This window comes from Dicentrarchus labrax, unplaced genomic scaffold, assembly GCF_905237075.1.
Source record: "Dicentrarchus labrax unplaced genomic scaffold, dlabrax2021, whole genome shotgun sequence".
In the NCBI taxonomy this organism is placed as follows: domain Eukaryota; kingdom Metazoa; phylum Chordata; class Actinopteri; family Moronidae; genus Dicentrarchus; species Dicentrarchus labrax.
Genome location: NW_026136702.1, coordinates 3,389,868 through 3,416,299, shown reverse-complemented (window position 1 = coordinate 3,416,299; position 26,432 = coordinate 3,389,868). Strand labels below are relative to the sequence as shown.

The 26,432-nt window shown below is 42.9% G+C and overlaps 1 protein-coding gene across 4 annotated transcripts; it reads right to left on the bottom strand.

The window, feature by feature from the left end:
- On the bottom strand, positions 1-26,409 carry marchf5 (membrane-associated ring finger (C3HC4) 5). Of its 4 annotated transcripts, XM_051378078.1 has the most exons (7): positions 26,170-26,409; positions 25,949-26,073; positions 14,238-14,440; positions 4,500-4,630; positions 4,092-4,296; positions 3,382-3,548; positions 1-2,167 (listed from the first exon to the last, which is right to left on the bottom strand). In XM_051378078.1, exons 2-7 carry the CDS (start codon positions 25,990-25,992, stop codon positions 2,051-2,053), a joined length of 867 nt encoding a protein of 288 aa, XP_051234038.1. In that variant the 5' UTR covers positions 25,993-26,073; positions 26,170-26,409; the 3' UTR covers positions 1-2,050. The 4 variants fall into 4 exon arrangements, with proteins under 4 accessions (XP_051234038.1, XP_051234039.1, XP_051234050.1 ...); XM_051378079.1 differs by having other exon boundaries at positions 3,382-3,533; positions 25,949-26,409; XM_051378090.1 differs by having other exon boundaries at positions 3,382-3,533; positions 4,113-4,296; positions 25,949-26,409.
- Positions 26,410-26,432: the final 23 nt, after the last annotated feature.

Here is a 26,432-nt window from a genome sequence, read left to right as displayed (position 1 = left end):
TGTTGGAAAAATACATTTATTCACAGAACTGATACCATAGAGCTCTAGACTCAGACAACGGTCTGTACAACACGGTTCAGACTTCAACATCCTCTTTTGGCAGAGTGGAGACTTTACAGTGAATGTGCAGGGGGAAGCAGATGTTGTGCAGGTTGTAGGAGGACGTTGTAAAGCAGGCACAGTTTATATGTGCAGGTTAAATATTCCAAGTGGTTGGCTATACGTCGTCTCTCGCCACAGAAGGTCACATACTGACGTTTCCTAGTTCATTTAGAGAGGTAGAACACAGCAACCTAGGGCTTAATTCTCTTATGAACGTCACATGAAAACGTGGAATTGATACTCACATCATGCTCCTAATGATTTAAAACACACCTACTTACTATCAGGTATGTTAAAGAGTCAGTTCACTGGAATTACAAAGAGCCCCATTTTCACATATACCTCTAACTTTGTGTTGGGATAGTAATAGAAACCTCAAAGTCTGAACAAATAAAACTTTTCTATTGTAACAGCATTTAAATATTACATTTTAAAGAAATGGTCCCGAATTACACCAAAAATGATATTTTCGGGAAATGCAATTGTGGTATAGACAAATAAAACCTAGATACCACTAGCAGTAAATAAGGGAAATATGGCTTTTTCTCATTTGGTTGAACTGACCCTTTAATTTTCCCCAAAGTCCTGCCAAAATGTCAACCGCTCCCTGTGACTCATTCAGTTACCAGTGTCCAAAGTGTCACTGTCTGCATGATAATGACCTCGGCAGCACAGTCTGACCCGAGCTCCGGTCCGCACTCAGGCAACGAGTCGGACCATCACATGTTTGGGGTTAAAAAGGGGAATTGTATAAAAAAAAAAAAAAAAAAAAACCCAACAGCTGAAGTCCAGATTGAAATGTTCGTTTCACATCTCCCAGTGAAAAGTGCTGCGTCGAACATCATGTGACCTGAAGCTTTCAAAATGCTTTGTGACTGCAAAAAAAAAAAAAAAAAAGGACATAGGCGTCTATATTATCCATCCACCAGTCTGTTGGAGACAGTCTCACGGCAACAGGAGCTCGACCCAACCTGGGGGGGGGGGCACTGTGATGGCTGGTGAAGCTTTGAAACACATCACGTAAGAGCGTTGCGTAAAATGGCTGCGGACATCAACGTGAACACTGCCAAGGCATGAGAACAAAGAACAGAAACACCCCTCAAATAAAAACAAATGGCTCTATGCCATCTTCCTACCTGTAGTCAGTGTGTGTCACATTAACCCTTTCATGCTTCCTGCTTGTGGCCGATGTTACTGCATTATGATTCACAACTGTTAAACACATTTTATTGTTTCATCATTAATACATTCCACACACTGAACATTATTCTTCATTCAATGTTACCCCCCCCTCCCAACATTGGCAAAAGGGGGCTTTTTCAAATCTGCAAAATAAACATTATAAAACAATTATTTATTATTAATTATTATTATAAAACTTTCTAATTACACATGCCCCGCATTTGGTTTTCCTTTAAAATACAGTAAGTTTACAATAAATGTTAGTTATGTGATTGTAGAAGCACATCCGCCCTTCAGTCACACCACACCAGTTCTTGGGAAGGAGGTGTGTTCTCTGGTGTGTGTGTGTGTGTGTGTGTGTGTGTGTGTGTGTGTGTGTGTGTGTGTGTGTGTGTGTGTGTGTGTGTGTGTGTGTGTGTGTGTGTGTGTGTGTGTGTGTGTGTGTGTGTCTGCAAACATGCTCCAGTGTCCACAAGTCTTATCCGTCCTCGCCTCACGAAAGCGTCAAAAGTTTAAAAACAATGTGCGGTGGCGGGGGATCCTTGCATGGGCGTCAGCGGCGGTGCCATGAATCACACTGGAGGGGGTGAGAGGAGAGAGGTGTGGGAGGGGGGAGGTGTAGGTGAGTAAGGGGGTGATCCTAAGTCTGTTTCACCAGCGAGTCCCATGGTTCATATCCTCCCTCCCCTCCCCTCCCCTCCCCCCCTCCGGCAGAGAGGTGTGTGCGGTTCGTCCAGCCGTCCTCACTCTGGACAGCGGCGCCTCCTCAGGCCTCCTCCTGCTCGGGGAAGTTGAGGATCTTGCGGTGGGCTTGCCTCATGTACTGCTGCTGTTTGAAGTACACCTTAAACGCCCCCTTAATGGCCACAAAAGCGATACCTCCCTGTAGGAAGAGGAAGAGAGCGTGTTGAAAGAGGGCTTAAAAGACAGAATCAGCTCGACACATCAAAGCTTTCCCCTCGCTCACGGATTATCTTCTTTCATTTCCTCGCCGGCTGTCACACGTATGACGGCACCCAACATCCCATAAACACATGAACAGACGCAAGGAATATTCTAAACCCTCTACAACAGCTCATTGTACTCGCCGGCTGCGTGGGGTCAAACGTTCAGGAGCAGTTTGATAACTCTGAATAAACACTTTGAACTGTGTAGGAGAATACTGTTCACCGTTTCAGAACATCGATTCCACTCATGTCCCAACGGTAAATATGAAGCACAGAGACTGCACACAGCTAGCTGCCTGAAGGTAACAGAACCCACACCTCTTAATCATCATGTTCTATTTCTCTATTGTTCAATCTCCTCACCATCAGGTCTCATCTCTCGTTTGTTTCATTTGTACACAAAGCAAAGTATAAAAACAGCAATGTGTGTAATAATTTCTTTTTTTATGCCATTAAATGGACAGAGAAAGCTGAAGGTAAACAGGAAATGGGGGGGGGACAAAGGGCCACAGGTCAGAACTGAACCCGGGCCCTAATGTATTGGTTCGAGAATTATCTGTAGCATTACGATTGTTTCTTAATCTAATATGTGCACTTCAGTAGAGGTTAGGTTGTTCTCTATTATCAGTACAGAATCGAACGATGGAATAAATGTTCTGGAAGGTTTTGGGCCGATAAATTGAACTCATCTGGAGTCTCATCTCTAACGAGGGCACTTCCTCCTCCTTCCTGGAGAGGTGAAGCTCTGTGCTGCCTGTCTGTCTGTCTGCCTGCCTGTCTGTCACTGTTGGAGCTCAGGGGTTAAGGACAGAGTGTTCAGTGGGATCAGTGCAGCCTGATCACATGATCCACTCTGGTTTCCTCTCCGTCCACACCACCGGGTTTCTCTTCTGTACGAACGGATCGTATTTTGCACAGTTAACACGAGCTAACCCGGATCCATTCATTCACTACTGTAGAGGCTGCTGCGTGCAGGAAACATCTAAGGAATTATTTCGATTTTTGGAACTATAATCAATCATACAGACACACAGCGAGATGCAGCTCGAGCAGACCCGAGACCGGGGCTGTGGTTCTGACGCTCCCATCATCAACCTGCTTCCTTTGGATCTTTGTGTTGGATGTAGGAGGAGGTTCTGCTTGTACCCACCAGGATGGTCCTCTGCAGGTTGGAGTTGACGCTGCTGAACATGAGCTTCCCCACGATGGTGGCGATGGTGGGGAAGACCAGAGCGCCGCACAGGATCCGCGTGGCCGACACGTGGTCTGCCAGGGGGCTGGCCTCTGCCGGGATGCGAGGAACTGGGCAGCCGATCCCTGCAGAGACGCACAGACAGCGGCAGGGAGCCAGTTGAAACACACGTGGTTGGACCCGAGAGCACAGCTGACGTAATGCGGTTTCTGCATGTTTCAACTGGTTCAATTTCTGACTTTAAGACCATTATGAACGCAATCTAAGACCCATTTCACGTCCATACTGGGGGAAAAAGTACAAAGGAGAATCTATATTGGTTCCTGTCGGTTTCGTTTTGTAGTCGTACGGCACGATCAATACAAGTTTCTCCCAAAAACATTTAAAAGCGAGACTGAAAAATGCAACTTTATACGAGGAAGTTTGGCTTCATTAATCCAATCAATTGTTACGACCTGTCAGAATCATATTATAGACTTTACCACCCTGCGGACTCTTTAATAAGCAGAAAGATGGTCTAATTAATTCCCCATTTTGTCCAGCAGTGGAGGCTGTGCTCCGGCTGCTGCATACAGCTCCTGCTCTCACCCACACCCTCTCAGATCATTAGCATTAGCGCCGGTAACAGAAGCATGAAGTCAGAAGGCGATGCTACCGGTCTTACACACCACACCAGAGACTGTCCCGACCTGGGAAGATGCTGTTGAGGATCTGCAGTTTGTTGGAGTACTTCCTCCACAGACGCAGGACGTAGTCCTCCCAGCGGATCATCTTCCCGAGGATCAGCATGACAGGGATGGTGGGCAGGCCGATGAGCAGGAACAGAGGGTCCGCCCTCTCCATAACGTCCAGGCCCTCCTTATGGCCCACCACCTGGAGAGCAGACGGGACAGTCAGAACTACAGCAGAGCGAGACTGACTGACTGACTGACTTTTACTTACAAATAAAGAATCAAAAGAAAGGAGCAACACAGGACCAGGTCTTTATCCAACCACATGCACTGATTTGCAGTCACACACTAAAAGGGTCCTATTATTAACCAAACCCTCTGAGGGGGGGGGACCACTGGCCATACCTGCATGACAGTGACAGCTCCGTAGGTGACAGCAGTCCAGTAGATGGAGCCCACCATGATGCCGGCAGCAGCGAAAGGGCCGGCTTTAGAGATGAGCCGGTCAGCCAGGTCCAGCACGTAAACCACGGGACCTGGAGGAGGACAGAGGCTCAGATTCAGACCAAGTGGTACAACTCTTATTTTGAAGTTCTTCTTACTACTGCTGGCTGTGAAGTGTCTTAAACATGAATTTCTTCTCAAAAAAGAAGTACGATAGTATTGAGGCTTATGGAGAATGAGCGTGTTTCACCCCATGTATGCAACTAAAATGATATATTATTAATATCTAATGGACTGTTTTAATGCATTTCTAATCCCAGTGAACATCGGTGTAAACAGATTTATGTAAATCCACACATGAACATCCCGTCACTGGCACACATTCAAACACATTTGTGTTACGGTGTCTCTAAATGTCATTTGCATGAGAGTGAATACTCTGGAAGTCTCCAGATGAGCCTAAGAGACAACACTGAAGCCAAGTGTGTGTGTGTGTGTGTGTGTGTGTGTGTGTGTGTGTGTGTGTGTGTGTGTGTGTGTGTGTGTGTGTGTGTGTGTAGCAGGGGTCATGAGACTCCTGCTGGTAAAGCAAACCACTGGAACTGGACAAGCATCCAAACTCAACACATATTCCTCTCATTCATTTACAAAAAGGAGACGCATCAGCCTTCAGTGCTTGCATGTCCATAACCAGCACTGTGGACTATAACCACAGACTTCCCCTTTCCACCAACAGGCTGAATTAACTGTAAAATAACAGTAAGAGAACTGAAGACACAAGGAAGCTCACTCCAAATAAACATCATGTGGTCAGGCAGTCTTCCAGTGCAACAAGAAAAATGACAGCAACGCAGTCATGTGAAAGTTAAAGAAGCTTTGAAGCCGGCCAGGTATGGGGCACACCTTACAGGGTTATTGACAGACAGGGAGGAGTCTCTCCGGCAGGTTCCACCTAGATTAAAAATAACCGGGCTGGTTCTCGACAACCATGTAATAAGGATTAATGTGAAGTCCAAACGTGCCTTCAGAGGAGCTACATCACTGTCTGACATCAAGAGCAGGACCTAAAAAAAATAAAGAGAGGAAAATTCTCTGCTGTATCCTCCTCTCTGGCATTCCAGGCTGACTCGAGGGAAATCATGCAATATTTACAGGAAGGCAACCTGATTTCCTCACTCAGACAAACCCATCCACATCCTATTAATAACTAGCCCAGGAGTCAGTGGGAGGAGAGCGGGGCTGGGGCGCTACCAGAGGGGCCGACTGTTGGTGTGCAGCTCTGTAAATACTGCAGAGATCCACAGTGCAGAGCAGCCACGGTTTAAAAGGCCCTGAGAACCTATGTTCTCAAACACCTTCTTATTATAATCAATGCTGCCCTACATATACACAGCATGTTCTGCCAACAGTAGGAGCAGTGTGGGGTATTTCACACCAGAGGTTTCTGTAATTGACTGTTTGCTGAGTCTTCGTTACTTTTAAAACCACCTCAAGCTTTCTGATCTCAGGGCACACGCGCAGTTTAAACTGATTCCACTAAATTCTTGGTTCATTTCTGAAACACAGTCATCGAGTTCAGATAGTGACAGACAAAAACACACTTCTCATTTCGACCCTACGGCGGTCGACGTTGCCGGCTGCAACTGACAGCTAGCTGATGAGGCTAACACTGGTTCTACATTGTAGATTTGATAAGGAACCGTGTAAGCTCGGACTCGTATTGCATTGTGTCAGAACAAGCTTAGTTTAGCTTCTTAGCTTACACACTTGAGCAAGCGGCTGTATTTTCCAACAGTACGTTTGATTTTTAATGTTACAAGATGTAAAGGCTTCAAACATGAGGACTAACCAGTGTGTTTGGCAAACGTAGCGCTGTCTTGGATGACAGGTTGGGCTCGGGTTGCTGCAGGATAAACTTCCTCAAATCTAATAAAGGACATCATCCATCAACACAGTGCATACTCATACCCCCCTTACTGTACAGGTACTACTGTAGGTCCAGTAGCTAGACATGCCAACATTGGACATTTAGAGCAGATAAAACACACCGATTGATCAATTCCTTAAACTTTTGGCTAAAAGGATAAAAAAATATCTCTATCATAAAACTACGCCACTCTCGAGAGGTCTCCAAATAAACATTAAGTAAGGAATTAAACTTTGATTTTGAGGTTTTCAAGGGTTTTCTGACAAGTGAAAGTTCGTATTTTCACCAGAATTCAAATATTGTCCGTAAAACCAAAACAATCTGACTGTATTCAGTTTACAGCAGAAAACCTTTTCCCAGCATACATCTGCTTATTAAACCGAAGTGAAACAACTGTGTATTTATAAACGTGGTTCAAAGGCCATTTCAACAGGCTTTCTAACAATCATGCTTGTTTCTAAAAGGGGGTGACATTTATAATCACATTTTTTTTTTTTTTAAATAGCAATTTTGACACTTGTCTTGTCTGAGCTGAGAAACAAAGCTGTGAAGTGGTGCTGAGACAGTGCTGAGTCATCGGTCATTGTGAAAGCAGGACTTGGTTCAAGAACACTTTCTCCTCTGGCGTGTCAGCAGCAGATTGATAAATATATTCTCCTGTTCATTTACGCTACAAAGCCGGTGTACAGCGAGTAAAAAAAAAAAAAGAACCACACACATCGACCTTGTAGCACAGCTTCCATCACTTAAAGTTAAGGACGACCGCGCTGTAGTGGGCTTACGGGCGGCTGGCATGGGAATACTGCCGAGCCATCTCCGAGTTATTATTTAGGACGTGGGCAGATTTAATGCAAACACCTGAGCAGATATATTTTCATGAGCCTGCAGAGGAAACCAAAGCGGTGAGACCAAAGTGTGATATTTCTACCTACAACATTTATATTAGCCTACGCATGAGGTGTAAAAAGAGCAGCAGCCTTCGAAAATAATTCTGGGGCTCGGTGGTTATTTTGGGGTTATGGGTTTTTGCAGTTGGAACATAAGACAGACTTTATTAAGCTATTTGTACAGCCAGGCCACCGTGAGGCTGTTACCCATAAGTACTTGCCAAAAGTTGTGTACAATTCAGCTACTGTTAGCTGTACACCTATTTCTGCAGCTGAGTACATTCACTCTATAAAAGCTTTGAGTTTAGAGTTCAGTGCAGCATTTTAAGCAGCCCGTGGTAGAGGTCTCTCTCTGTAGACAGCGGTGCTCCTGGCCACTTGTGGAGGAAGAAACCCAAAGCAAGCAAGAAGCATTTGGCACTTTTAAAGCTGCTTTAACACGCAGCGGAAATATCACTTATTCCGAAAGTAGTTATAAACACAGAAGCTCTCGCTCTTCTACTGCCAGGATCTTGATGCTTTCCAGAACTCGTTTTTACTGCACCTGCGTTTGCCGACTGGATTGATCTCGAATTGCTTGAGAACATTAATATGGCATATTTTGATGACGGGGTTGGAATCTCTTCCGCTTTCTCCCTGCCTAAGCATTACGCCATCGCAGCCGGAGGGAACTGGGTCGCCCTTAATGGCCGCTGGCAGGATGGAGAGCTGAGCAATTCATTTCAGCCACTGGCAGCAGATTCCATAATTAAGATAATTAAAAAGAGGGGAGGAGGAAAGTGAAGGAGTGAGGGGAAAAGTGCAACTGCAATTCCTCAATAGTGGGCACGCATGCTTGCACGCTGTTCCAGCTGGCTTGTTTACTCTCTCTAGGCAGAGTGTCAGTAAAGAAGGAGCAGCAAGGACACGCCGTCCTCAGAGTTATACTGCCAGCAAAATTAGTATGATGGGCTGGCTTTGGCTCTGCAGCAGGTGCTGGTGGGAGGAGGCCCAGAGCAGCATAAAGCTACCCTACTCTCTGTGAGCTGCTTGCTTCCATATCTCTACAAGTCAGTGAAAACAATCAAAACCTGGGTTAATAGAAAAGGTGATCTGTGGCTTCAAGTCAACTCCCCATCTGATCCGGCGGCAGGCAGGGGTCCCACCCTGGGAGCCAAATATGAGTAATGCCTGTCAAGCCTCTAGAAATGAGCTGGCCTCTGCAGCAACCCTGAGAAAATAACTACTGTGGCAACCTCCCAACCGTGCTCCATGTCTCTAACCGTCCACGGCTTTGCCTCGATCACCCAAATTGAAAGCTGTCATCGCAGTGTTGTCACCAAGCTGTGAAATTGCTATTATTCTGAGGGCTAATTAAAGCTGCTGCAAATACCACAGCTTGTGAAGCCAAGCCACTAAAATTATATTCAAAAAGGAAGAATATATATCTGAGCTTTGAAGTTTTAAATTAAATATGGTACGCATGGAGCAAGTCTGTACAACAAGCACATCATAAATATATAAAAAAAAAAAAAGTAGCATTGTGTCTATATAACCATGATAAATAAAAAATGGGAAAGGAACACTGCAGCAATGATGCAGCAAAACAGACAGCGCCGTACTCCTCCCGCTCACTTTGAAGTGCACTAATGCCCGGCGAATCCTGCAGCTAGAGACTGGAACTCCTCAGACGGCACAAACAAAATCTCAGCCAAGAGGAGGAGAGATTTGCTCTCCTGTATTTATTAGTAATTATATTCATCAGGCATGAAACAAGATATACTAAAGCCCTTTAAGTGTTAACTACTGAATGCAGATGGGGGATGATATGTTTGGTTGACACTTGCGGGGAGATGCATGTCAAAAAATTGCAAACATTTACTACAATCAAGTAATGCAAATGTCACAATGTGGGAAACCCCACCTATCGGGTAGTCCAAGTCACAAACCCAAATACTTTGCAAATGCAGTTCAATCCAAGTCTGACATCACACAGTGCCAGAGATGCAAAAATGAGCAAATCAGCATGTGACTTTTGCATGTGGTGGTCTGCTAGAAAGGATAAGGTCTGAGGAACATTCTGTTCTTTAAAATCTAGAAGTGACAGAGACCTGAGCTCTAATGGCGTGTGAATGTCATTTTTAAGTCACAGGGAAACACTGGAGGACAGCTGTGATTTCATGGATTCATCAGCAGAGCGGCGGCGTTACTCCACTCATCTCCTCTCCGCTCTGTCGGCCTTTGATGAGCTGCACCGTCGGCTCCTCCTGTGACCCAATTTCACTCCCACTCCTCTCTCCCAGACACATCCAGCATCTCAGCACGACTCCCTCGCCACCTCTGTCTGACACGAGCTAATGGGATTAGGAAAGAGACACTTTTCCCTGACAATGGCGAGCCCTCTCAGGTAAACCCGACAGGCTCTGTGCATATAACCGACCATTTCCACTTCCTGTCCGGATTGATTCAGCTGCTGGGGGGAAAAATTAGCCTCTTTTGTGTTGAGAACATGGCAACAAGAAATCACTCGACTTCAGTGGTCCTGGATTTTAGTACTTAAAAGGAACTCTACCCTGGACCAAAGCAGTGTTTCCACCGTCTACTTGCATCGATTTTGAGGGGAATCTGACCCGGTGGCAGGCATTAAGAATAACTACATAGAAATCTTCTTGCTGATGGTCCTGTCTGTTAGTGTTGGTTATATGATACAGCAAATAGAAGGTAGACGAATAGTTGCAATGATATTCAGTAGCAAATCTATGATCCAAGTATTCGAACAGTGCTGGGTTAGACAATGAAATCAACAAACTTCAACCTCAAATCAGTGTACTCTCTTCCATCTATTAACCAAAAGTGGAATTGGGTAGCAAACAGGGTTAACTTTCTGCACCCGGGTCTAGATTCACAAAACACCATGAGGCTAAAACCTGTAAAAATAAAGGGGAGGTCAGTCCTAACTTTACGACTCCTGCGTACAAAGCACAAAACTCCTAAGTCTGAGAGAAGCCAGAGGTAATCTGGAGGACTCTTAAGTTACATAGACCTACTGACAATCAGTCAGCTGCTGCAGCGTTTTGGAGGAATAAGATGAACTTTATTTTTTGATGGTGAGGAAGTCCATAAGGATCAGCACTTAATACATGAAGTTTGCATCAGTGAACTGAACCAGATTTATGAATCAAATGTGTTCTTTAGACACCACTTCGTCTGACAATTAAGTGACATTCAATTATCAACAAGTGCAATAAATAAAGTTGATTTTGAAGCCATTGATGTATCTTGTAAACAGCTAAAATGTAGAATTAAGCCGCCATCATCACTGTAGTCATTAGTAGGTTCATACGTGAAACATGTGAGCCATAGCAACTGTGTGAACTCTGCCCTCTTCCATTATCTCACGAGTTCTCTCAGTCTCTTAATAAAAGTTGCTCTCTGCAGCATTAGGAACTTTTAGCACACTTAAGATCAGATACACAGCTCCACTGTGCTCTCACTTTAATCCTTACCAAACAAAACTTTCACATTTACACTGAGATATCCTGATTCCCCGGCGGAACCGTCTGAACCTTACTAGAGACTTCACACTTAAAAATGCAAAACTGAGATTTCTCTCTAAAAGCCGGTTAGATGCACTTCCTCCGCCCACACATCCTCACAGTCAGTCATCTAAACTGAAGGGAAACCAAAGAAAGTTACACACGACTCAATCAAAGGTAACACAAGCCTCTAGTTGCTTATATAAAGTCCTCAATGAATGAATGGTGGTGGTGGCAGGAGCCTGCTGTATCATTCTCCAAGGGCGCCATCCCTCAGCAAAAATCAGCCACAGTAAAGAGGAAGTCTCCTTTCAAAATAAACCACTGGCCCATCCATCACAATGCTCTATTGCTGTTGGCCAAGCCACTTGAGCATTTGAACACATGAAAAAGAACAAAAACTTTGGAGCGGGTGTCAGGAGTTGATGAGCTTGAGGGTAAACATTTTACCTTCGGGGCCACAACTGCTCACTGGCTGTTATAAAAAAAGAAAAGAAAAACAACATTGTGCCAAGAATAACTACCCACAAAGACATAACGATGAGGCACACAGTGAGAAAACAGTGTCTAAATCACTACTTCAAAAAGATACTGTATGAAACAGAGACTCAATTCATAACGCGTCGCCAAGCCAGAACATGTGAGTGAGGGTAACAACAGCACAAACATGTTTGTCTACACCCTCTGAAAACAAAGTCAGATGAGTTCTCGGACTGAACTGGAACAGATTTAAATTCAATTTAGCCCGAGTTTGAATATTAACCTTAAAAATGCTTGAAATTTAAAAACAAAAAAGAAAACAGGATTAATGTGTTCAGTCTTTAAGTAAATCATCTTTGATTTGAGCTGTAATCTGTGAGGATTAATGAAACCACACAAACCGCAGGAGGAAACAGGACATGAATATCCAGTGTATCCCTGACTGTGAGAGATTTGTTCTATAGCCTAAAGTAGACACTTCCTTTTACCATGTTGCTTGGCAACCAGTCAGGCATGGCTTCACCTCAATTTCCCTGAATCACTAGATATTTTTGTGCTTCCCTTTTTGCTATATCCTGATGGAACTATTTTCGTTATTCTTTATTTATTCATTATGATAATTATTATATAATTATAAATTAAGGTCGATTAAGAATTGTAAATTCAATAAACCACATTTTATATTCAATATTCCTATTTTCAATGCAAACGTTAACTGCCAACAAACCTCTGCAAGAGAGTTTCATCACATCACTGAGAATGACAAAGATCCTCAGTGAAGGTAAATTATAATTAAATAAAACATTTTTAAATTGTAAGTGAAAATTATCAAAGATGCAGATTCAATTTGCATGAGGACAAAGCTTTGCTGTGAATTTAGTGATTAATTCTAAAAACTGAGCGTGTGTTTCTTAATAAATCAGATGTATTGTACTATTTATATTTGAGAACAACTTTGTTCCACTGATGAAACTCAATTGTGGTGAAACCATCAGACGCATACTCAATTTTCTACATGCCCAATAAATAAAGACATACATAAATTCAAGAAGCTTGTGAATTAAGCATTACTTTCAATAAACTGTACAATAAGCCTTTTTCACAGCAGACATTTTGACAGGTCATAGCAGGAAAAGCACAGGTGTTACCATTAACATCGGCCCTATTCTATCCAAAGAACAAACCAAATTGATCAGATCATTTTTCATCTCCACTCAAACCCTGTGTTCTTAGTTTTGAAACCTCTTTCTTTCTGATGACCTTGCTGGAACCTCGTCAACTCGTCATATTAGCAGATTTTGTTTTATTTGAGAGTCATAATTAGAAATGACTTATTAATTATCGCTTAACACATTTAAAACAATTAAATGTGTTATCAGGGCCTGTAGGACTGCTCGACTGGGTGTTATATTTTGCTGCATGTAAGGGTAAAGTGATACAGCACTCAATGACAGTCCTAGTGGGCCCTGTCAGCCAATTAACGCAACCTCACACACAAAAAGGAAAGGGCCTGACAGACGCATTCACAAATACCCAGCAACAAGCCAAGTGCCAATAATGAGCTCTGAGACAAAGACACAGACACAGACACACACACACAGGGTTATTTACTGAGGAGGAGGAGGAAGTGTGTAAAGAAGCTGAGCTAAACCTTCTTCTTATAGCACCAAAGTGACTGACAGCACAGCCTTGGACACTATAAATATACATGAACCTGTTTACCAGCCGGGCCAGGCCTCCTGCAGACTGACATTGTCTTGGGGCCAGCTACTGTCTCAAATTGCAACTTCTCTCTCTTTGAGGTTGAAATAGCAGTGGCCCGGTGGCTGATGGGTAACCCAGTGACAACTGTGCACTATGAACCTTATGTGTGTCCAGGTTTTGACAACAAAAGACATAAAACTATAATTTTTGCTGTATCAAGGATATTTTTCTGTCACTGCAAAACAGCATGAGGACAAGTCAGCCGCTGTCTTAGAAAGTTAAAAGGAACCTGACACAGAAACTAAAAGTGACGAGGTTCTGGCCAAATAAGCATAGCTGTGTATGTTCACTAGATGAGTCATAAGTGGTGTTTGGGAACAACTGAAGCCCTCGTCAGTCTGACGTGTCAGGATAATTGCGGCAGCCGCTTCTCTAAACTGCTGCTGGTCAATCAGCCAGGAGCTGGGCCGCATAACAAGTGAGCACCCTTCTGTTCCTCGTCACACTGAAAGGAAATATTTACCCAGATCACCACAGAACCTATGCTGGCTCCGGAGTAAATAAACATCCACTGAGGCAAGACAAACTGAATAGCTCTTAGAGCTTTGGGTACAGTTACAGGCCAGCGGCTCTTAAGATTGCCTCAAAGAGGAGCTTTAGCAGGCTATTTACATGGAAACATGCTCTGTAACGCCGCTTCAATGCTCGCAACTGGTGGAAAATGACATTTCGACAGTACAACAAATCAAATTCAGAATTACGACTTAGAAACTTTTTGGCAGTTTCTATCTCAGTGCCATATCAACACAGGAGACAGGCAATATTTTTCTTCTCTTTACACAAACATGTTGGAGAATTATCCGCCAAGCTTCCATTAAAAACGATTGTACTATCTTATACTTTCTTATTATTATTATTATTATTATTATTATTATTAATAATAATAATATCCAATAAGAATAACATTTTTTTCTTGACCTAAGAAAATAAAACTGAAGGAGTATTTGTCCTGCGAGCACAGAAACTTTGCTCTGGTACCCTTTGAAGCCTCCTTGCTGATCAGTAATGATGAAGCATCTTGGCCTTGAAAGAAACCACAAAGCCAAGCTAGCACCTCTTCATGGTTGTCTTGTTATTTCTAAGCCCCCAGCTTATCTCAGCCCTACTTTTGTGAGATGCAACCCACCCAGTTTGGGAAAGACGATGAGGTATTCTGCGTTGCATTGTGGGCAGGCCACACGTGCCGTGCTGTTGCCCCGCTGCTTCTCGTCCACCCAGCGCTGCAGGCAGGTCTGGTGAACCCACTTGGTAGAGCCGCGGCAACGACACGGACGCACCCACTCAGCCGTGCGATCATCCTCGTCTGTGGCGAAGCACACCCAGCAGCTCCTAAAAACAAAACACACACACCCACAGGTGGGATGAAGACAATGAAACACACATACACACCCTGATAACTGGAAACGGTTGCAGATTTCGAAATGAAGCTGACATTTTTGGTATTTATGTTTGTTACATGATAGTTTTGCACTTATTTCCCTCAAGTGTGAACAAATAACTACATAACAGTTATTGCGGCTGATTAAAACTGATGTTATGGGATTTCAGAAGAGACACAAGGAGATTAGATGGAGCTTCTACACTTCTAAATCAAAGTGGTGTGATAAATACCTTTGGCTCTAGTAAAAGAAAACCAAGCAGAGCTCCTGCCCACTGGCACAACACACTGGCAAAAGCAAACAAGGGAGCCAGCTACAAAAAAAAAAAAATACTGCCTATTAACACATGTGAGCCTGGATCCAGTGTGGATTCAGTTCAGCAGCCTCTCTCATCATTTCATACGTGCATTAAAGCAGAGTTTATCCATCCATCAGCAAACAGTGAAGACTTAGATACAGATATCTGTGATGTTAGAAACACAAACACTAGATCCTCTAATAGCTACAACTAAAAACAGACATTTCTCGCTAAGTAGTGAGCCTTTTATTTTCCTTGTAATGTTTTCTAATATAGAGCTTAATGAAGTCAGTCCCTCTCTTTCGATCTCCTCCTGACAGATGTTTATGACAGGAGGTCTACCATGAAATTTTAATAAAATGCTGTATTTCAGCCAGAGTGGAAAATTAACTTTTCTGTCCACCGGCCAGTGACTGTTCAAATTGTACCATGCACTCAATAGATTATTATTGTTTTGTTTTTTTTGGCCAGTAAGTGAAGCAAATCTACCATCTTGCATATTCCAACAGCATTTGGCTGGTGCCAATTTTGTGTATATGTTGTCATTTGTTTTAAATTGAGGTACTCGTGTGTGAGCATCTGTTTGTGAGCGGGACACTGGGGGAGAGAGTGAAAGCGAGCAACACTAATGTAATCTTTCATGTTCCCTTTGAGTGAAAAGCAGACAGTCAGCAAACACAAGGGCACTTCCAACATGAGTCAAAGGTTTGGGCTCATTTGTAATTCTTACTGAGAAAAGTGTTGGCGAGGTCCTTTTTCTGCATTTAGGAAACAATACAGGTAGTGATCAAAGTCTCTCGAATGACTCCAGACTGAATGGCACAGGTGGAACACACACAAGCATCACTCCAGGACAGTGACTCTGCATGAAATCAGCCAAGATCAATACGTGAACCCTATAGGTAAACAAGCTGTTTGCTGTATGCCAACTGCTTGTCAAGCATTATTTGACAGAATGGCAGGAAGTGTTCAATAAACACACACTAATATCCGGGGTATTGTATTTCAGATCACAATGACAGATAGCATTTCTTTGTTAAGTCAATACTTTTTTGACCAATATATATTTACATTAACCTACTTGTGCACCGTTTCTCTTGCTTTTTGCTAAATATGGCCACTTGCTTTGCCTCTAGTCTGAGCTACATTCTTCTGACATTGCTGTTCGGATTAATCGCATTGCTACTCAAACCTAAATTCACCAGGGCATCCCTCTGTGTGTGTGTGTGTGTGTGTGTGTGTGTGTGTGTGTGTGTGTGTGTGTGTGTGTGTGTGTGTGTGTGTGTGTGTGTGTGTGTGTGTGTGTGTGTGTGTGTGTGGAGAGAGAGAGAGCAAGCACACAATATGCTGATAAACCACAGCTAAGATATGCAGTGGCTTGGTTGCAGACAAACTGAGGAGACAGTCTCCCTTGTGTGTGACATCCAGACAAATGCCTTGTTCTGGCCTCAAGCCAAACCATATTTTAACACCCCCCCTCATGCCCACAAGTATCTCAACACATCCTTCTTCCTCTCCTCCCACATTATATTCTCCCCCACAAACAGTGAAAGTCCTGAAAGTTAACTGTTCCTCCACTTGAATAGGGGTGCGAGTCCTCTTCCTCAAACTTATAGGAAAGGAGTCATTAGTATGTTTGGCCCGTCTGCTGTACTATCTTTCAATTAAATGGACTTTTGTGAACAATTCAGCCCGTAGCCTTCCTCCGCTCCACGTCTGTCCAACATCTGGGAGGTAATTTGATATCCAAGTTCCCTGACTTTACCACAGTACATCTCCAACTGTGACATTATATTGCTTTTCCATAATTAATCAACAGCATGCGGCTGGCTGGAAGGTTCACCACCCCTGTGTCTCACTGCATGAGGCTAAGTTCAAGAATCTAGACCAGTGACATTCTTATTTTAGCTGCTATGTACCAATGAAAATAATCATAAGGTTAGACCTGAATAATTGATTTAATAAAATCGGCAACACCAGGCCCCGAGTACCACAACCAAGCTCCCAAACTATGACTATGAAAATAACCACCTAAAATCCAAAATATCAAGACTTTCCATGAAGCCACATTCACGTTCAAATCAACCTGGGACTAGCTTGTTGCTAGGAGATCCGCTGGTTCAGGGGGCTGACTGCTGCCTTCAACCTATTTACAGCCTGACTATTCGTCTGTGACATTTATGTTCTCATTTTCATAATTACACTGAACCTTGGACAGTTGGCATTTCACTGGATGAATGAAACAATGATTAGTCTACGCACACCTCCCATAAACCCCTGGCATGAACTCAATGAGGAGAGACAAACTGTAATAGAGATGTTTGTTTGTTTCTTTCAGGCTGTGATTATGTACATTTAGGGCGTCACTTAGGTAATAGATCTAGAAAAAAAAAAAAAACAGCAGATTAATATGAACAAAGCATGCATACATCATGACTTCCACCAATGCACATGAAGATGAAGATTTATTCTGTTACAGCTTCTGCAGCATTAACACACATTTAAGTCCATCCCTGCTATGACAAATCAAGTGAAAGGTTGATTTAAAAGTGGGCCCAGTGCAGGTTCAGAGGTACCAGACAGGGCAGTATCTCCTCTCTGACAGGGTTTAGATGACCAGCTGCCTGTGTCTGACCTGATAAGACGTATCTAGAGTTTACAGTTTCATTTCCTGTCTTTAACGCCAGGTATGCCAGGAATGGAAGAAACCGGTCGCCTTTTTACTCTTGCTTGGAAGAAGGACATTTCTCTTACCACATCAGGAATATTAGAAATATCCAACTGTGGTATGAACTACAGCTCAGACTGCAAAATCTACACAACTCTAAAATACATTTATAGAAAAGGTCTGGTGGATTTACAGACAATCATTATCCAAGGAAATCTGTAGTCCAGCCACTGCCTTTGACCGTAAATATTCTGCCAGTTTTTCCCCCCACATTGTCTCAGTGTATTGGTTCATCAATCATCTACTTTACCAACATCTTGGTTTGCCTTGAAATCTGTAGGGAAGACATGAACGCGTCTGGATGTCTGTGATATCAACCAAAGGTTTATGAGTTAGTTTGAATCGGGAAGTTTTACTACTGTGCCTTGTTGGCAGTTACTTTCACTGCAGTAGAGACATCATTCTCTGAATAAAAAAGGCAAACATGGCCCCAAACTATGAAGGACAAAAAAAATGAGGCAAGCTTAAATATAAAAATACAGAAATTGTCATTAACTAAATTTATTTTTCCATTCATTAATGCATTTAATTACTTATTTCTGCATGTTTTGACACTTATGTCATATTTTGTCCTTCACCCCAAACTGCCTCTTATGAAAAAATACCAAAATGCTTTTTGGAGAGGGTGGAACACAAGCCGAATGCCAGTAAAATATAAATAAATATTATCAAAATTACAATATGGCCTAATATAATATCCAAATCGCAGTTTGCAATTTTTTTATAAAAAAGGTAAAATACATTATAATGAAGTACAGTAGCACTGTAGAGATGCCCTGGCCTACAAGTCTTGTTCTACAGATGTAAGAAAACATGTTTGTCTGGTACAGACCACAACAAATGTCACATCATGATTTTAATAGTTTCTCTTTCATTTATCGGTTTAAATAATGACAATATGACTTTTTCTTCACCAAATCCTACACAAAATATAGATCTACGATTGTGTAGCTTCTTGTATTTGAACATTTATCCATCACTGGCTGATAATGTTCACATTTTAAAAAGTTAGAGGATTTTCCAGCAAACTTTTTCTTGGTGGCCACCTCATGCAGCACTTCCACACTTGCTTCAACATTTATTCAGTAGCTGACTCAGCGAATCCCCATAGTACACCACGTATATTCCAGCCCCGCAGTTGAATAATGGATGTCAAATCTGTGGCCTTCTGTCATCGTCACACTGAGGCCTAGGTGTACTCTCTTACTGAGGCGTAGAGGGGGCTCATCTATGAAAGACTGGATGGTCAACCTGGATTATTTGCTCGGGTTGTTGCCTGCCTGCAATGGATGATTTTCCAATACTCCCCTGGTGCTGAATAAAACATGACGATGCAGGAGAGGAGCCTTAGGGTCGAGGCGCTCAGGTGACACGGCCAGCTTAAGGTCCGCGATAGGCACATGTGGCGAATCGGAGTCCTTACAGAGCTCACCACAGAACTGACCACCCATTTCTGACAGGTATGTGAGCCTGCACCTTACTCAAAGCTGTTTCACACAACATCTAATGCAATCATAGGCTAATACGAAATAACACGGACACTACCGATGTTCTACACTGGGGCACTTATCTCAAAAAACTGCACAGAGACTGAAAGTGAGGCAGCTGTAGAACATGAGGATGAGAAGTTGAGTAGAACAGTGGACAGATGTCTCCACAAGAGCACGACAGTGGAGAACAAAACCCAGCGCTCCCTTAGATTCACTGGCTCTTATTCCTGTAACCCAGCCCTGCAGGATGACAGGACCTAATACAACAGCACCGAAATGCTATCCTCTGTGCGAAACCTTAATCTCCAGCTCGCTGTCGCCTCAACCCTGTTTAACAGAACACTCGGGCAGATAAGCCTGAGCTGCACATGTACAAAATGGTCTCCTGCATACTGAGAATTTCTGAGCAATTTCACATGAAAACTGGCTTGTTTACCTATGAACTAAAAACATTAGACAGTTACAAAAGTCTAAAGAACCAGCGTTTACACCCATGTATTTCAGACTTAATTGACTTATCAGGTGTAGTGAATACTATGCATATTTACAGGATATTTACATATGACAAAAACAAAGCTCGTTCCCTCGTTACTGCTTAACAAGGTCTGGAAGGTTTCCATGAAAATGTCCTTCAAGAACATGAGATCTGATGATGGCGACTCGCTTGAACTACGCTGAAGCAAGGTGACCTGCTGTCTCAACCACTTATTTACATGTTAAACAGGCAAACTCGAGTGGGGCTTTGCCGTTTCCACAATGAGGTTTAATCCACCTAATGCTAACCGACTGCTTTGAAACTTCAAGGGCAGGCAAACAGCAGCGTGTATTATCCTTTTTATTTCCCCCGTTATTTTGAGAAAGCTTCAAGCTGCCGGGATCAAAAGCGGCGATGGACTGCAGATCAAGCTTGGCCAACATTGTGTGTTCCACTTCAGCTGAGGATGTAATTTTGACCACCTAAGAAAGCGCAGAACTATATGATAAAGTCACACAAACACGTGGTTGAGGAGTCTGATAGCGGGCTCTGAAGGAAAAGAAGGTGACGGTGTGATTGACACTGTGTATAAAAGATGAGTGAGACAGCATAGCTACTTTCTCATCGTCTCACAAGTCAGGCTCCCGTTCTTTAAGAAGCACATAAGCCACCCCACAAAGGCTCCTTTCACTCAGCAGCGGTCACGTGACTGTGGGAAAGCTGGAGGTTCCTCAGCACAAAGGCAGGGCACAGGAGCACCGGATTCTGGCCCACAAAGATCCTAAAGGAAGGTTAAGGTCTGGGGGGGGGGGCTCCATGTCTGACTGCTTCTACTCAATCACAAACTAGTCTTGTCCATGTCAGGTAAACAACAACTCGCCTGTTTGCCACCCTGGAACAGTTTAGCATTCAACCACCCAGAGTCTAAGATTAGGACCCTTCATGTGTCAGCTTCTGGTTAAAAAGGCTTTTGGCAGATAACTGGTGAGTGTCAGCTGCCACACTGACACCGAAAAGACGAGATAAGTGCGATAGTTATATGGTCCAGGGTATCTTCCACGAGGTAGAGGAAATAACAGGGTGTCCTTACAATATTGTGCAATCAAATCCAGCAACGTAGACTCCAGCTTCTACAATTACCAGATTTGAATCAACACCTTGTTGACAGTGTCCACAAAAACCTCAAACATCAAACATAACAGAAACTGACAAGTAAGCATTATTCAGGGAGGTGTATTTATGTTGTTTATCAGTCACTGACAAGTAAAGTTTGTCCACTTAGGCGACAAACACAGGAGCCTCCCACCTCTATTACAGTCTCAGGCCACTCCAGAACGGATCTGTGTACTTCTACTACTAGTACTAGGCACTGCGACCTTTGTATTATATTAACACGTGCACACGGGTCAAGGAAATGGCGTTTGTTTACACCTTGATGATTGGCTGCCTTCCAAAGTGAAGAAAACTAGGACCAGTGGGGGAGGGGGGGATCACAATCCATTAATCCAAAACTTCCTTTTTATGGAAGTCTCGAGTCACATGGCTCACTCAAGGACTCAAGGTTATTCTACTGTCATTTACAATGCAGGGTTGTATAATGAAATTCAGATATAGTTCTCGTAATGCTTGTAAAACAAAATAAAAATGGATCGATAAGTCATAAAAAATAATTTGTATGATGAAGTGCTGAGGAAGAATTGTCACAGCCTGAGGGAGGAAGCTGTCTTTGAGTCTGGTGCTACGGCAGTGGAAGCTTCTGTACCTCTTCCCAGATGGCAGCCGGGTGAACATGCTGTGGCTGGTGCGTGCTGTCTTTTAGTTCCCTTTGGGCTCTGCGCTGTTTGTAAATGTTCACAGAATAAAAAGTTACCCAAAAAAACTTTTGAGTTTGGGGTCCAACAATGTTAACAGGTTGGCCTTCAGTTAATAGCTTGTGTGGTTTAAATAACTCAGGACTTCAAGCTACACCACCTAGCTTAAGACGTGTCATTTGGCAACTTAACGCCGTGCACCGCGAGGGGTATGTTACCAAGCCACAGCCGTTCAGCTGCTGACCAGATACTGATATCTGTTAAGAGTATGTCCACAACCTAGTGCCGGAGAAAATGTTTACGCAGTGGTTTTTTTATGACTAGAAATAAAAAATAAAAAAAAGGTATTAATGACTAAATACCCGGTTACCAATCACTTGAGGATATTGTGGCTGTTTGTGCTTTCATACTCTGTTTATTCCAAACTACAGATGGTCTTTGAAAAATATATTAGTTATATGGCTATGAGATACATGTCTAAAGGAGATACATGCATTACATTTCACCCAGCTACAGCAAAGGATAACTCTGTTGATTCTACTTCATCTGAACTGTGATCTTACAAAAGAAGGCTCGTCTCTTTGACAGATCAAATTAAGAAAAACCCCTAACAATACAGTTAGATAAATTAATGTCACAAACTATGAAGCTCACTAAAATAAAAAGTGACAAGAAAATGTATTTCACTTTTTCAGGACTGACTGTAGACACTGAAAAAAAAAAAAATGCACCAAATCATGGCAGCAGGGTCAATCATTATTGGCCCTTATACACACACAGACACACACACACATATTTATATAACCAGTCATACAAAGAGCAACAGGGTCAGTTATCTGGACAACAAAAGAGACAAGAAAAGAGTAAAACAAGGAGGTTGTGTAAGAGCCAATAAAAAAGGTCAGGCCGGATTGAAATGTGTCCCCCCCACATCTATTTGTGAAACACTGCATTGCAGGGGCAGCTGGCTGCTTGTGGCAGGCCCAGATAAGAGCCTGTGGAGCCTTATGTTTGTCAGTGATAGAGGCTGGGTACACAACCGTCTAGAAGCGAGGGGACATGACATACATCTTCCTGCTATCGGCTCCTCAAACACTGTCAGGGTTATTGCCTCTGCCACACAGCCGCAGCACGCACCTAAAGCACATTTCACAAAGCTAACATGCCCTTCCTTTTCCTCCTGCTACTGTACCATGTGCTTGGGAAATGGTTTCAAAGTCCAAAAGTTCAATATTGACAGAAAGTGCTGCGTCAAATGCCTACAAATGCCTTTTAGTAGGCGCTGCATAAGCTATCAAATGCCAGTTACTATTTCGAGGGAAACGGCACACCGGTGAGCTTGGACGTAATGTTGCAGCATCTGCTCGCCACCACTCACACAGAAGATGGAAAATTCTGGTCACACGTGTAGCATAATAATGTTTGGAGAGCAGACGTCGAGGCTTTGTCAGACTAAATAAAAAGTGACCCCAAAACATATCCATGAACCCCTGTTTTATGATTACATACAGAATATAGGTTAGCCTGGTCAGTTGGGAGAAATAATTGATTTATCCATGTCTGAGTTAAAAACAGGACATGGTTTTCTCCATCCCTGACAGCTCTTATCACTTCTAATCTCATTCTGCAGCGCTCGTGGCCAAGGCACTTCAATTTTGTGTATTGACAGGCATATGAAAACAGTGAGATTAGTATGTCAAAGCACTAAACTTATTATAAAATCACCTGCCAATTCAATCATAATGATTATTTTAACTGAATTTATCACTTCAATTACCCATCCCCACAATTCTTAACAATGTGCAAGCCAATAATAATAAGTGATAACCCTCTGCATATATCATGACTTGCTCTTTCTACACTGATTATTCAGGTTTTTTTTAATATGGAAAACACAATTACACAAACAGATGACATCATCTTCATTAATTTAATCTAAACATCTACTCCCATCCTGACAGAAGTCTCATATTACATTTAATCTAGCAGATTCACTCATCTTGTTTGATGACTGCAACAATTACGATCGACCAGAAACGCATGCGAGGATTCAGCCTTAGCAGCCGTTTTACTATAAAAAAGGGTGTGAACGCTTACAAGTGTTGCTTAATAATTACAGAAATCTATGGAGCATTTCTATAAATAATTAAACAGATCGAAAACTGCATTGTGTTTTTTTAAATGTCCCGTTTTTACGAGCATTACTGAAACCTTTCAATGCAACAAAAACATGAATTACGGTCACAGATTTACTTGGTGTCCAGTGTTTGTCCACATAAAGATTATCTGAAATTAATGGATGACAACAGGTTCCAATTTTGTGTTTTGTATTTCGGTGGTGCGGTAACCCTTTTGTTTACATTTGATCACAGAATGAGCTTTTACAGTTCAGAAACACTCAATCGCAGTCTAACGCAGGAATGTTTTCACGAACTTGGCCAGCGACCTTCAGCTTGACCTCGGCAGGTAAGAACCGTCTGTTCCCACCCAACTTCAGACTTCACTCATTTTTGGGTTTCAAAATAGCAGATCACACAAAAAGAGTTGTTGATATATGACTCTCCGTCTGCTGTCAGAAGACTGCACAACAACAAAAAAACATTTTGATCAAGCATCCCAAAATTAGCCTTAGTTGGTTAGAGATGATTAAACTGTCCACTTTTTAAATAGGATGCACTCCATGAAATCAGGCCTGTGTTATTTAAAGAGGTCTTTAAAAATGGGTTAACTGTATTCTGCAAAAAAAATAAATATGGGGGGGGGGCCACATCCAAATTACCATGTCTCTTATTTTATCCAGTTTCACCGTCACATGGAACGGACCACCCTGTTTGTGGGTGGCTGTACTGACTCAAGCTACAAGACAAAAACTGCACATGAACCCAAGCTACCATTAGCCACAACAAACTGAGCCGTCTGCTGATATGAGCTGAACACAAACACCAACGTGCTAAAGATATATAGCTGCAATCAAGTACTTCCAGAACAACATTGTAAATATTTGCAGAAGACTTTATAGCTGGTTTGATGCAGAAATTGTTAAGACTTTTGTATTTTATGGGTTAGAGTCTTAAATTACATTCTGTCAGTGAGAAAGGAAAAAAAAAAAAAAAAGCCTGTGGATCATAATTTCTTTGTAGAGCAGCCACGAACAAAAAGCTGCAACACCAACCGGAAACGTTCACAGCAGGACGGCGAGCTCTGGCCGACCCAGGAAGACAAGCACAGGCAGAAAAATAATGTGCTGAATGAGAATTTAAACTGTTGCCTGGAGATGTTAGCTGCTGGCTATCACAAACAATAAAAAAAAGGGCAGCCTTTCAGACCAGAGCTCGAGGCTGCAGTGTCCGGATTTCACGTCTAGTGCGACTGCCAAAGTGACGAGCTACAGCTGTGAGCACGGTTCAGGGCCTCGTGCTGCTCCGACGGACCTGCAGAGTCACTGACTGTGTGCCTCGACATCCCTGATGCAATGTACTGAGGATAGGATTGTACATGTTTATAGCTCTAAATAATTCCCCACCTGTCACGATGGCGCTCCCCTCCATGTGACCATGAAACGGGTAAAAGTGCCGAGTAAAACTTGTTTTGTCAGAAGACATGTTTGAACATCACCGTTATGAAACTCACTAACTTGTGTCGGTGTACAGGCACTGGAGAGCTCTGACAGTTTGACAGCGCGACGCAAAGCTAAAAAAAAATGTTCATTTAAAAGTTTAAAAACCACACAAACAGGGTTGGTCATTTAACTTAACCTCTAACCCCAAAATGCCAGCTTTGCTTCATTGCTGTCTGGATGGAGTTTCTCTTCTTCAGCTACGTTTATTGATCTTGCCGTGCTCTTCCTTCTCGGTACTTGTTCAACTTCATAAACTCAAAAACACACACACACAATACCTCCACTTTCTACCTGCTCATACAACCTGCCCCACAGATCTCTGCCCCTCCACTCAGTCTTTATTCTCACTGTATACTCAGTGTGACCCCCCCCCCTCCCTCTCCTCCTTTTACACATCTATGTGGCCACACAAACTTTTTTTCCATGCACACTATTCGGACATCTTATCTTAGGTTACTTCAGAGTTACTTAAGTTTTGGTTATTATATAAAAGCAGACACACGTGTGTGTGGGTTTAAAAGAGGAAATCTCCAGGGGGATGAAAGCAAACTTGGTATTCAGTGTCTTAAGTAATAGAAGATAAGCAGACAGTTTACTCATTCAGTGCCATGATGAGTGTTAACAATGAACGTGACATTGCTTTCCTCCTCATCTAAGGGTCAAACGTTAACAGGACAAAGGTTTTGGGGGCAGCTGACACTTTGACCTTCAGTTAATTAAACACAGTAAACGTTAAAGAGCAACGTATCCAGGTGAAGTGATGTGCAGGTGTCGAGAGGACTGACTGCAGTATTGATCCAATGACAGTAGGAGCAGAGGACGTCCTTTATCAACAGCACAATAATTAGAAAACATTCATGGCTTTCAAGAAGGAGAGTTTAAAGCCAGTAGTCGGTGCACAAACCACAGCTACATCCCAAAGTTAACGAGCTTCTGAATATATTGACACAAACCAAATCAACGTCTGTCAGCTGTTGTGATTTCACGTAGAGCTACGTAGCAGCCATTAGCATTGTTAGCCTTAAACTTGAACTCACCTGTCCAAATTCTGCTGCATGACAACTGCGCTCTGTTCCGCCATTATCGTGAGAGAGAGAGAGAGAAACAAAACAACAAACCACCTCAAGTGCTCGTCTTGTTGCGGTGGAGCAGATTAAACGCGCTGTAGATAAAACATTAAAAACAAGAAAACACGCCTGTTAATTTGCTTGCAGCTGAGGTTGGCGTTAAAATTCACTCGCTAGCTGGAGGAGCTCACCAGCTACACGGGCCTTTGTGTTGACACGGAGCAAACGAGCCAGTTGTGTGGACGTAAAACTATTCTCCCGCGCTCATGGCAGATTAGAAAGCATTCATCAGCGACCGAGGCTCTAGTCTAAGTTAAAAAAAAACCCTCTTTAAATCGGCTACGGCCTCGTTTGTCACTAGTGTTATCGCGTTGGCGTGACCGCTTGACTCCATTGACTGGCCGTCTCTGAGGCAACGTAAAATAGCACGGCGGTGCGTGATTGCGTCATTAAA

What these genes read in the sequence shown, in the direction of transcription:
- marchf5 (XM_051378078.1), bottom strand. Translation starts at nt 25,992, where the DNA reads ATGGCGGAACAGAGCGCAGTTGTCATGCAGCAGAATTTGGACAG. An exon ending in ATGCAGCAGAATTTGGACAG is followed by an intron (nt 14,441 to 25,948) that starts GTGAGTTCAAGT and finishes TTTTGTTTTTAG; the next exon opens with GAGCTGCTGGGTGTGCTTCG. An exon ending in TCGGGACAGTCTCTGGTGTG is followed by an intron (nt 3,549 to 4,091) that starts GTGTGTAAGACC and finishes GCGTCTCTGCAG; the next exon opens with GGATCGGCTGCCCAGTTCCT.